Source organism: Malaclemys terrapin, chromosome 12 (assembly GCF_027887155.1).
Source record: "Malaclemys terrapin pileata isolate rMalTer1 chromosome 12, rMalTer1.hap1, whole genome shotgun sequence".
In the NCBI taxonomy this organism is placed as follows: domain Eukaryota; kingdom Metazoa; phylum Chordata; order Testudines; family Emydidae; genus Malaclemys; species Malaclemys terrapin.
In genome coordinates this window covers 7601640-7614659 of record NC_071516.1, presented here as the reverse complement: position 1 = coordinate 7614659, position 13020 = coordinate 7601640, and the positions used below count along the sequence as shown (strand labels likewise).

The following is a 13020-nucleotide window of genomic DNA, read 5'->3' as shown; positions in this document are numbered from 1 at the left end:
TTAGTCAATTACAGCATGACTATGAGCTGGCAATGTGATGCAGCTGTGAAAAAGGCTAATGCAGTCCTCGGATGCATCAGGTGAGGTATTTCCAGAAGAGATAAGGAAGTGTTATTACCATTATACAAGAAGAAACCTCATCTGGAATACTGTGTGCAATTCTGGTTTCCCATGTTTAAGAAAGATTAATTGAAACTGCAACAGGTGCAGAGAAAGGCTACTAAAGATGATTAGAGGAATAGAAAACTTACCTTATGAGAGGAGACTCAATGAGCTTATCTGTTAGGCTTAACAAAATGAAGGCTATGGGAAGATAGGATAGCTCTCTAAAAATACCTCAGAGGGATAAACACCCCGGAAGGGAGAATAGTTATTTAAGGGCCAATGTTGGCACAAGAACAAATGGATATAAATTGGTCATCGATAAATTTAGGCTTGACATTAGAGGAGTAAAGTTCTGTAACAGCCTTCCAAGAGAAGTAAAGGACACAAAAAACATTACTTGTTTTAAGACTGAGCTTGATAAGTTTATGGAGGGGGTGTTTTGATGAGATGGGTCACAGGCCATTGTAGGCAATCCGTGACTGCTATTAGCAAATAGCTGGAGATGGGACACTAGAGGGGAGGGCTCAGAGTTACTATAAATAATTCTTTCCCAGGTGTCCGGCTGCTGGGTCTCGCCCACATGCTCAGGGTCTAGCTGATCGCCATATTTGGTGTTGGGAAGGAATTTTCCCCCATGTCAGATTGGAAGAAATCCTAGGGGTTTTTCGCCTTCCTCTTCACTGTGGGGCACAAATCATTTGCTGGTTTGAATGAGAGTAAGTGGTGGATTCGCTGTAACTTGAAGTCTGTAAATCATTATTTGAGGACTTCGGTAACTTAGCAAAAGGTTATGTGCCTACTTCAGGAGTGGGTGGGTGAGGTTCTGTGGCCTGCAGTATGCAGGAGGTCAGAGTAGATGATCAAGATGGTCCCTTCTAGCCTTAAAATCTATGAGTCTATGAAAAGAGTGGAGTAGGTTATTTGCTAATTTTAGCAATGAAAGGCCAGAATTAACATATAGGGATTATCATCCATTTGCAGGGATTTTCAGACAGTTTAAGTGGGCAATTATACTTGTAACTGCAAAAAGAAGAACAGGAGTACTTGTGGCACCTTAGAGACTAACAAATTTATTAGAGCATAAGCTTTCGTGGACTACAGCCCACTTCTTCGGATGCATATAGAATGGAACATATAATGAGGAGATATATATACACACATACAGAGAGCATAAACAGGTGGGAGTTGTCTTACCAACTCTGAGAGGCCAATTAATTAAGAGAAAAAAAACTTTTGAAGTGATAATCAAGCTAGCCCAGTACAGACAATTTGATAAGAAGTGTGAGAGTACTTACAAGGGGAGATAGAGTCAACGTTTGTAATGGCTCAGCCATTCCCAGTCCTTATTCAAACCGGAGTTGATTGTGTCTAGTTTGCATATCAATTCTAGCTCTGCAGTCTCTCTTTGGAGTCTGTTTTTGAAGTTTTTCTGTTGTAATATAGCCACCCGCAGGTCTGTCACTGAATGACCAGACAGGTTAAAGTGTTCTCCCACTGGTTTTTGAGTATTTTGATTCCTGATGTCAGATTTGTGTCCATTAATTCTTTTGCGGAGAGACTGTCCGGTTTGGCCAATGTACATGGCAGAGGGGCATTGCTGGCACATGATGGCATATATCACATTGGTAGATGTGCAGGTGAACGAGCCCCTGATGGTATGGCTGATGTGATTAGGTCCTATGATGATGTCACTTGAATAGATATGTGGACAGAGTTGGCATCGGGGTTTGTTACAAGGATAGGTTCCTGGGTTAGTGGTTTTGTTCAGTGATGTGTGGTTGCTGGTGAGTATTTGCTTTCGGTTGGGGGGTTGTCTGTAAGCGAGGACAGGTCTGTCTCCCAAGATCTGTGAGAGTAAAGGATCATCTTTCAGGATAGGTTGTAGATCTCTGATGATGCGCTGGAGAGGTTTTAGTTGGGGGCTGAAGGTGACAGCTAGTGGTGTTCTGTTATTTTCTTTGTTGGGCCTGTCTTGTAGGAGGTGACTTCTGGGTACTCGTCTGGCTCTGTCAATCTGTTTTTTCACTTCAGCAGGTGGGTATTGTAGTTTTAAGAATGCTTGATAGAGATCTTGTAGGTGCTTGTCTCTATCCGAGGGATTGGAGCAAATGCGGTTATATCTTAGAGCTTGGCTGTAGACAATGGATCGTGTGGTGTGTCCTGGATGGAAGCTGGAGGCATGTAGGTAAGTGTAGCGGTCAGTAGGTTTCCGGTATAGGGTGGTATTGATGTGACCATTGCTTATTAGCACAGTAGTGTCCAGGAAATGGACCGCTTGTGTGGATTGATCTAGGCTGAGGTTGATGGTGGGATGGAAATTATTAAAATCATGGTGAAATTCCTCAAGGGCTTCTTTTCCATGGGTCCAGATGATGAAGATGTCATCAATGTAGCGCAAGTAGAGTAGGGGCGTTAGGGGACGAGAGCTAAGGAAGCGTTGTTCTAAGTCAGCCATAAAAATGTTGGCATATTGTGGGGCCATGCGGGTACCCATAGCAGTGCCGCTGACTTGAAGGTATATATTGTCCCCAAATGTGAAATAGTTGTGGGTGAGGACAAAATCACAAAGTTCAGCCACCAGGTTAGCTGTGACATTATCAGGGATACTGTTCCTGATAGCTTGTAGTCCATCTGAGCCATTACAAACGTTGACTCTATCTCCCCTTGTAAGTACTCTCACACTTCTTATCACACTGTCTGTACTCGGCTAGCTTGATTATCACTTCAAAAGTTTTTTTTCTCTTAATTAATTGGCCTCTCAGAGTTGGTAAGACAACTCCCACCTGTTTATGCTCTCTGTATGTGTGTATATATATCTCCTCATTATATGTTCCATTCTATATGCATCCGAAGAAGTGGGCTGTAGTCCACGAAAGCTTATGCTCTAATAAATTTGTTACTCTCTAAGGTGCCACAAGTACTCCTGTTCTTCTTTTTGCGGATACAGACTAACACGGCTGTTACTCTGATACTTGTAACTGCACACCTAGTTTGTATGCACATGTATTGACATTGCTCACATAAAAGATGAAAATAACACATGCAAATACATCCTATTAGCTATAGGCTCATGCAACTATCCAATTTTTTGCATAGTCATGGCAACTGCACGTACAAATCAGGTAAATAATAGAGCATACATTTTGCACATGCAATTGTGCACCTAAACTTTCTGAAAATCTAGCCCCAGATTCCTTGAGGCGAAGATGGCAGGAGATGGGTTCAGCGAAGAATCTAATCATTACTCAGGTAGTTCTTTTCCAATGTTACATCCTCTGTTCTCTGAAAAGAGTTCTGTTTCCTGCCGTGAATGGGAGACGAGGGGAGCGGAGGACACTTCTACAATGCTAAAATGCAGCCAAACTAAGTGATTATTAAAATTTCATAAATTCCAAGCACAAGAAACAGTGATTTCCAGTAGAGCAGTCCACCGAAACAAATTGTATATCCTGCCATGGTAACAACCGGATTTTACATTTAATAGTGAAAATAGACTCCTAGGCATGCATTGGAGCAAACCGTTATTTCTTGTTTACTTTACTATAAGAAAAGCACTTAAAGCAGCAAGCAGTTATGTAACAATAACATTTGCTCTGAGCAAAAGCAATAGACAACTTTGTCAGCAGTTAACACAGATTGATGTGTACCATTTGCATATTAATATTTTTAAAAGCCATGATTAATTTTAAGAAAGTCCAGAACTTACAGCTATATTATGAACGGCAAGCTATCAATATTGCTGGTTAATTAATTGCTTACGGTGGTTTGACGTAAGCTCATCCACAAATATGCCCATGTCTGAACAAGAGAAATCTTGTTCCTTTGAATTAATACCTCATAGCTACAGACCAACGATGTATTTGTAAGGATTGGAACGGGCCACCAATGCTTAACACACAGTGTTTAAGGTTTGTGTGTTGGGGTTAGTAAGACATCACAATCACAGGTCTATTTATCCTTCATCTGTGAGCAAGTAGAAGAGCACAAGGTCTGATTTTCAAGGATGCTGAGCGTCCATTAAGATCAGTGGAGCTGTGGAGCATTCTGCACCTCTGCAAATGAGTCCCCTACTACCTAGACTACATCTACACTATGAGCTAAGGGTTTGGTTCCCCTGCTCATGTACACGTACTCGCGCTACCTCGATGAGAGCTAGCATGAGTATAAATAGCAGTGTCGCTGTGGTAGCACTGGCTGTGGCAGCAGAGGCATGACTGACACTAAACTGGGAGGAGTGGTAGATACGCTGGAGGGTAGGGATTGGATACAGAGGGACCTAGACAAATTAGAGGATTGGGCCAAAAGAAATCTGATGAGGTTCAACAAGGACAAGTGCAGAGTCCTGCACGTAGGACGGAAGAATCCCATTCACTGCTACAGACTATGGACAGAGTGGCTAGGCAGCAATTCTGCAGAAAAGGAGCTAGGGGTTACAGTGGATGAGAAGCTGGATATGAAACAACAGTGTGCCCTTGCTGCCAAGAAGGCTAACGGCATTTTGGGCTGTATAAGTAGGGGCATTGCCAGCAGATCGAGGGACGTGATCATTCTCCTCTATGCGACATTGGTGAGGCCTCATTTGGAGTACCGTGTCCAGTTTTGGGCCCCACACTACAAGAAGGATGTGGAAAAATTAGAAAGAGTCCAGCGGAGGGCAACAAAAATGATTAGGTGGCTGGAGCACATGACTTATGAGGAGAGACTGAGGGAACTGGGATTGTTTAGTCTGCAGATGAGAAGAATGAAGGGGGATTTGATAGCTGCTTTCAACTACCTGAAAGGGGGTTCCAAAGAGGATGGAACTAGACTGTTCTCAGTAGTAGCAGATGACAGAACAAGGAGCAATGGTCTCAAGTTGCAGTGGGGGAGGTTTAGGTTGGATATTAGGAAAAACTTTTTCACGAGGAGCACTGGAATGGGTTACCTAGGGAGGTGGTGGAATCTCCTTCCTTAGAGGTTTTTAAGGTCAGGCTTGACAAAGCCCTGGCTGGGATGATTTAGTTGGGGATTGGTCCTGCTTTGAGCAGGGGGTTGGACCAGATGACCTCCTGAGGTCCCTTCCAACCCTGATATTCTATGATTCTATGACTGAGCCATGCTGAGTACAAACCTTTCTGAACCCAGTAGGTATGTATTCGCTCCGCTGCGGCTACCCATGTGACTGTAGCTACACTGCTATTTATACTCACGCTCAGTGGTGGATTAATAATTTTGCCGCCCCGAGGCTGGGAAATAATTGCCGCCCTGGCCCCGCCCTGACTCTGCCCCTTTCCTGCCCACATTCCAACCCCATCCCCAAAGTCCCTGCCCCAACTCCGCCCCCTCCCTTCCCCTATTGGATCCCTTCCCCAAATCCCCGCCCCTGGCCCCACCTCTTCCCCCAGTGCGTGGCGTTCACCCTCCTCCCCCCTCCCTCCCTGCCCCGCGAAGCAGCTGTTTCGCGGCGCAAGCGCTGTGAGGGGAGAGAAACAGGACGCGGCGGCACGCTTGCAGAGGAGGCGGAGGTGAGCTGGAGCAGCGGGGCGGGGCGCAGAGGGGAGCTTCCGTCCTTGCAAATTTGCCGCCCTGGGCCTAGGCCTTGTCGGCCTAGGCAATAATACGGCGCTGCTCATGCTAGCTGTCACTGAGCTAGTGCAATCATGGGTACACGAGCAAGGGAATCACACCCCTCACTCGTAGTGTAACGTAGCCATTTATGCCTATGAATTCTACCCACTCACAAATAGTAATCCAGGGATTTTAGTCCAGCAGTTGCACCCTTCCTACTGAAAATGCTGTCTCTCGTCAGATTATTCCCCTGCTCCACAAGAATCACTCCACTCTGTCAGAACGCATCACCCAGCCATCCCACCCATTCTTCTAACCTGGCTTGCACCCTGGTGGCATCTGCCCAGCACGATGGCTGTGCCTTTAATTCAGATGATCTTGATATTCAGTTTATTGTGGGAATGATCGACTGGTGCTTGTCTAAATACATCCATCCTTTTCCCTGGAGCAGCCTGAAACCAGCTCTAAAGAGGAACCTAGTCTGAGATGAACCAGGGTCCTTTTCCAGTTAATATTTACAGAAACAAATGAAAAACAAGGCAGAGACTCTCACTTCATATTAAATTGCTGTTTATAAATGGTTAATAAATGATTAATAGACGTAATAAGCAAGTTATAGACATGAGTAGTATTTGTTAGAGATGGTTATAAGCACATCAGTAGAAAGTGTTATAGATGGTTATAAGCAACCTATTGACCTGCTGGACTCTATGGCAATCTACAACCATTGATTATCCATTTGTTAAAACATCTATTAATCATTTATTAACCTCTTTATAAAGGGAATCAATATAAAGTATGACCCCAGACAGCATTTGTGATTTTAGAGACCAAGATTTTTCCAGAAGAGACTTGTTTGTGAGTGCCTGCCTTGAGGCAGGTCCCTTTTCGATGTCTCAGGTTGGGCAATCAAAAGTTAAGGCACCTAAAATCGCCAGTCACTTGAAAATTGTGTCCTCAGTGAACAGGAATCAGTGAAGATTTTCTGTGTGTATGCGTCAGAAATCTTGTACATTTCTGTAGGGATAAACCACAGTAAAGAAACTGTTAAAGTGTGTTAAGAGGACTGACTAGACCAAAGTTAACATTTGTTGATCTTTAAGAACATTTAGAAAGGAACTGCTTGAAAGGATACTTACTTTCACAGTACTTCCTTTGGCAAGAATAATGGGCACCTGCACTGCAAGCTACTAGAATTTCACATTTTCTTTATAATTATTGACACCATGAGGGGCTAAGTGACAAGCTCTTTCAGTCTGGAAGATGTGCACTTTCCCAAACAAGTGCACCTCTGGCTGCTTTCAGCTGTCGCCATATCCTAGCACTTTGTATCCATTAAATCAGAGACACTGATGTGGGTTCTGCAATAGATTGCGATTTTCTCTGAAGGTCTGTGTGTCTTAACCCTTAAAAACCTTTTGCACAGAGCAAAACCCTATAATCAGGATTCATGCTATCATGTTGACGCACAACCTCCCACACCACTAAAAATAACTGTCCTGACTTTACAAAGCTTGGCATATACCTATGACAACTCTCATAAGCAATTAGAGAAGGCAGTTGCAGTATCTTATACACAGTTCTTCAGTCTGTAGAGATTCCTGTGCCTTCTACCCTTGCGGTGTTTGCACATCACACTAAAAACCATCCTTTTGTTATCAAGTTGATGAGTTCCTGGCCATAGTCTGGTTCCTACATACCTATAAGCAATGGAAGTTTTGAAGTTGACTAAAATAGGAACAGGTGGAACTCCTGTATGGGTTTTAGTTAGACCTGGTTGAAAAACAGGTTGATAATTTCACTAAAAAGTTTGGTGAGGTAATATCTTTTAAGGAACCAACGTCTGTTGGTGAAAGTAACAAGCTTTCAAGCTGCACAGACCTCTTCTTCAGGTCTGTGCAGCAGGAAAGCTTGTTTGTTGCACAAACAGAAGTTACTCCATCAAAAGATATTACCTTGTCTTTCCTACTCTGGGACTGACAGGGCTACAACTGCAAACTAAAGTGTCTGACATTTCAGGTTTGAAATGGACTCATCTTCTGGTTTTTGTGAAATTTCTCATGATATTCCTTACTGACATGTTTATCAAAAGTAATTTCAAAATCATCATCGAAAATTTTGACTTGCTGAAAAGTGGGGGTTTGGTCAATGAAATTTTTCAAGAATGATTTTGCAAATCACTTGTTAAAAAAGATATTGATGAGAAATGCTGAGGAAAAAATAAAAAAAAAATCTGTCAATTTTTCAGCAAAAAGGTTAATTTTCAGAAAAAGGCCATTTTAAAAAAAATGAAAAACAAATTGTGCAAAAAATATTGATCAGCTCTAGATATGTTATTACAGTGATACAAGCTCCTCATCAGATAGCAAAGTTGTTCCCAAGAACCACGTCCAAAGTCCATTGAAGTCAATAGGAATCATTCTGTTGACTTTGATGGGCTTTGAATCAGGATCCTTATGTAGAACTTTGTTTTAACAGTGGTGGAGAGAACACACTAAATATTTTCCATAAACATTTTTTTGAAAACTCTCCCCCTCTCCTCCTGCCCCACCCCTAAAAAAAACCACTCATGGAAACACCCACGGTTCGCTGTCCCAGGGAAGCGGCAGCCAGCACATCCCTTGGCCCGCACCGCTTCTCGCAGCCCCCATTGGCCTGGGACGGCGAACCGCAGCCAGTGGGAGCCACGATCGGCCGAACCTGCGGACACGGCAAGTAAACAAACCGGCCCAGCCCGCCAGGGGGCTTACCCTGGTGGGCCGCGTGCCAAAGGTTGCTGATCCCTGGACTAGATGGACCACATTTGATATCTAGTATGGCAATCCCCTGAAAATCTGGCTTCCATTTTCTCCAACCCTGCAATTGTAAGTTATTCATACTCTCCTCCCCCACTCATATTTCCACTCTCTTCTTGTTCTATTCCATCAGGTTCCTTTATAATTTCTACCACTACTTCTACATGTTGACAAATGTCCTCTTCTACGTCAGTTCTGCCATCAACCCCATCCTCTACAACCTGGTATCCGCAAACTTCCGCCAGATCTTCCTCTCCACGCTCATGTTCCTGTGCCTGCCATGGAGAAAGAAGAAAAAGAGACCCAGCTTCACCAGGAAGTCCAACAGCATCTCTAGCAACCATACGTTTTCCAGCCAAGTCACTAGGGAAACGACATACTGAGCCCCAAGTGAAGCCAAAGGAAGGGAGAATGTGTTTCAACATGGATTTAGGACGTGAGAGAGACCTCTGGGACCTTAATGCATGGTCTCTAAATTCACCATAACACGAATGTGTTTAGCAGTCTCATTTTTGTTGGAACAAATAGGCTTCGTTCTGCCAGTAACTTTGGGGTTATTTTAAAGCATCAGCCTTGCCTCTTGTGAATAATGTCTACGCATTTTGTAACTTCGGTATGGCATAGATTCCGATGCAGTGTTATCTGGAAAGCCATAGCACTTCTTCAGCCTATAAATGTCAAGCTTAGGCAACTCATATCGTGCTTCGTCCTTTTCTCCGTGCAGAGATGCCGTGCTAAAGTTGAAGAGCTCAACATTGTTTCTCTTGGTGGCACTGAGCTGAGACTTTAATGAGGAGCAAGGCAGTTTTGAGTGAACAGGGATATTTTTTGAGGGGGGGGAGTAGTAATCCAAGAGGTGATAAAAGAAAGAGAAATGGAAATAATGGAATCAATGGGGAATATAGCACTCAGGGAGCAAGGTGGTTATTTATAGAACTCATTCTGATTAATTAGACCAGGGTGTCCAGGAGAGCCAATTTAGTGTCCCTAAATTAAATAATAAAATAACGATAATGCCTTACCTATATTAGGATGGCACCTTGGAAAACACTGTTCAGTGCTCTTAGGGGGCAAGGATCATCTTTTTGTTAGGGGTGTGTGTAGTGCCTAGCACAATGGGGCCTCGATACCTCTTGGATCCTTTCAGCAAGCTCATCACACAAATACATAAAATAATACATAATAATAATAATAATGACAAAGTTTAGAATGCTTAAATTGAGGCAAATCTTATTGTTAAAAACAAATAAGAGGGCAATCTTACATTTGCTTCATAACCAAATCCCATTTTTACCACTGAAAAAAGGTAAAAAGTTAGTTGAGACATATCAAGAGATGAGCATATGCCTGGACCATGATGAGCGAGGGCTGCTAATGGATGAAGGAGAGGCATAGAGCAACCTGCATGAATTCTGCAGGGCACAGATAATTGATTTCTTAGCCATTCTTATTCCAGTTTTTCTCAATTTGCAAGTGTTTTATTAGAGAGTTTGCGGATATCCCAAAGGGCAAGCTCAAGTCCAAGGTACAAGGGCCACAAAGGAATCATAGAATATCAGGGTTGGAAGGGACCTCAGGAGGTCATCTAGTCCAACTCCCTGCTCAAAGCAGGACCAATTCCCGACTAAATCATCCCAGCCAGGGCTTTAGAGTCCTAGACTCTAGTGCAATTTTCTTTTTCTGTGACCTAATGATCTGTATTTCCTATCATTTTTTAACTGGTGTCTTTACCAATCTCTAGCCGCAGACAACACACCTGAAGAATTAACAGAAAACAAGATGATTTAAATTCAGGATTCCCAGTTCCAAAACCAGGCCCCTTCTTGACAGACTACAGGGGCAGCAGACAGAACTGTTGGGTCTGAATAGGCTGTGTAATAGGATGGTTTGCCTCTTCTGGGCTGGAGCTAGCCAACCCTGATTACAGAATGAGCCACTCCTGGGAGAGATAAGGGTGACTGCCCTATAAAGAGCAGCAAGAGGGCGCAATGAAGTAGAAAGAGGAGTGGAGGGAATGGCAGCGAGTGAAAGGTTTCTGCAAGGAAGACTCTGAAACTAAGGGAGCTGTGACAGAGAGGAGAGGCAGTATTCCAGAGGCTCCTGCTAGGGGCCCTGACTGAGAGAAGGGTTTGGGCCTGGAAGCCAGAACCAGGGGGCTGAGGTTCAGTCAAGTAAAGCCTGGGAGAATGGGGCTTAGCTCCTACGAGTGACCCTGACTAGCAGAGTGTGACTGAATTGATGTTGGAACCAGGAAGTCCAGTATGTAAGGACTCAATAAATGGGTCCCCAGGAGGGGAATGTTGTAATTACCTGTTGATGGTGAGTTATTAAGGGGCCCTGAATAGGGGAGAAGTTGGTAGCTGGACACCACAGTCAGTCATGTTCCAACAGAAGGTGCGTACATACAAACCTTTATGTGGCATAAATCCTCTTTGTTAAATGAGTGCTTAATACAAGAGTTCAGCCCAGCTGGGAGGAGCTAATCTGTATTCAACCATGGCTGCAGGCAGGCAGCAAACCAAAGCTATGGCCGGATGAAAAGTGGGACTTGGATCAGATCTAACCCTAGGTTTGGATTTGCAAACCTTTTATCCGAATGGCTGTGTAGCTTTAGGGTTTGAGTTAATGCTCCCATCTCTACCAGCCAACCATCTAATGCAGGGGTCGGCAACGTTCGGCACACGGCTCACCAGGGTAAGCACCCTGGCAGGCCGGGCCAGTTTTATTTACCTGCTGACGCGGCAGGTTTGGCCAATCGCGGCCCCCACTGGCCGCGCGGTTCGCCGTCCCGGGCCAATGGGGGCGGCGAGAAGCGGCGCAGGCGAGCGATGTGCTGGCCGCGGCTTCTCGCTGCCCCCATTGTCCTGGGGTGGCGAATCGCGGCCAGTGGGGGCCGCGATCGGCCGAACCTGCCGCGTCAGCAGGTAAATAAAACTGGCCCGGCCCGCCAGGGTGCTTACCCTGGTGAGCCGTGTGCCGAACGTTGCCGACCCCGATCTAATGCAAGAAAATACACCAAAAACACAGGCCCCACATAATAAGCTAAAGAAGTACCTCTGCTATTACACTGGTGAGCTGAGTGAAATGGAACCAGCACAAGGGTTTGTGCAACGTGTGCCAAGCTCTTGTGATCAGCCACATCATATTCTAGTATATATCTATGCACAAGTTAACACAATAGTGTCCAGGCCCACCTGCACATAGTCAAATTCACTTACATTGCCAGGTGTTGCTATCATGTCTCCTGGGCAAATGGTTATATCAGAAACCTGACCAGCAGACCAATAATTCCAGTCAGACAAAGTTAAGTCTTTGGGAAATCAGTGCAAAGTTTTGATCGTCAGTAAGTGGTGCTTAGAATAATTGTGTTGATTTGAATGGGCTATAAGAAGGAAGTAAATTGCAGATTTGTTCTAAAAAATGAGTGGGTCACATATTGTAGAAAAAGGAAGACTGAGTGTCTGGTATGCCAAGCAAGGTTAATTCTTGAACCAGTGTCACCTAGGAACTATTATTTCTTGATGGTAACAGTTGCTGCTATGCTGGCACACCATGGCCACTCAGAATTTCCTCTGGCAGTGAGGACAGAATTTATGTCCTTCTGCTTCAAAAGCATAATCCCCTATCCTCTGAAATAAAATAGAATCTCCAGTAGCTCATAGCAGTGCAGGGGCTATGACACACAGCTGAACAGCTCTGACTCTGCAGAGTGATACATAGATATACTAGCCAGCTGGTTACAATATTAATTGTTAAATGAAAGAGGCTTACCGTTTTAATTTACAGTGCAAATTAGTCTCCTTTTCCCAGTTAAACTTCCCACCTGATTGATAAAAGTCAGTTGCCAATACTCTGACCACCAGTGAATTTTTCTAGTACAGGATTAGTGTCCTGTGGATTAGGTCCCATAAGGTTTAGGTGACAGAGTTCATGCATGTGCAGCTGCAAATCATAGCTATCAAAAGGCTATTGAATTATCGCTATACAAATCCACTTGAAAATCAAGGGTTCTAAGTTTAGAATGGAAATTTTTGTGGGTTTAGTTTCATTTGACTCTGCCAAAATGTGAGCTCTGCTCTGTTTTGTGGTTGGTTTGTTTTTTATTTAATTCCCATGGTAATCCCAGAAGCAGTGCAAAAATTACTCTTTAATGAGCATCTTTATTTTGCATACAGTGGGCTTCTATCTAGTTAGAAACATAACTTATTAAATTTACCTAGAAAAACCAAAAGGTAGGGTGGTTTCACTTTAAATAAAGGTTTCATTTATAAATGGTTTATGAATAATCAACAGATATTATAAGCATGTTACAGACATGAGCAGTATGTGTTAGACATCAGTAGAAGGTGTTATAGATGGTTATAAGCCAAAGTGATAAGCAACCTGTTGCCCTGTTGGATTATGTAACAGTATTTTCAAGTCTCACAGTAATGAATACCTGTCTGTTTCAGATCAGAAAAGAACCTAATGAACCAAATTTTCAGCCTAACTGGGCCTTCAAGTTGCAAATAATTCTGGCTGCCTGAACAATTTAAATCACTTATGCTACCAAAGCAGGTAATTTAATGTCTAA

General features: G+C 43.6%; 1 protein-coding gene across 1 annotated transcript in view; it reads left to right on the top strand.

Annotated features, from left to right (window-relative positions):
* Positions 1–10798, top strand: part of NTSR1 (neurotensin receptor 1) — a 102399-nt gene extending 91601 nt beyond the window's left edge. The window contains exon 4 of the mRNA XM_054044923.1: positions 8581–10798. Coding sequence (XP_053900898.1) covers positions 8581–8830 — 250 coding nt within the window. The 3' untranslated portion in view covers positions 8831–10798. The remainder of the gene's footprint in view (positions 1–8580) is intronic.
* The last annotated feature ends 2222 nt before the right edge of the window (positions 10799–13020 follow it).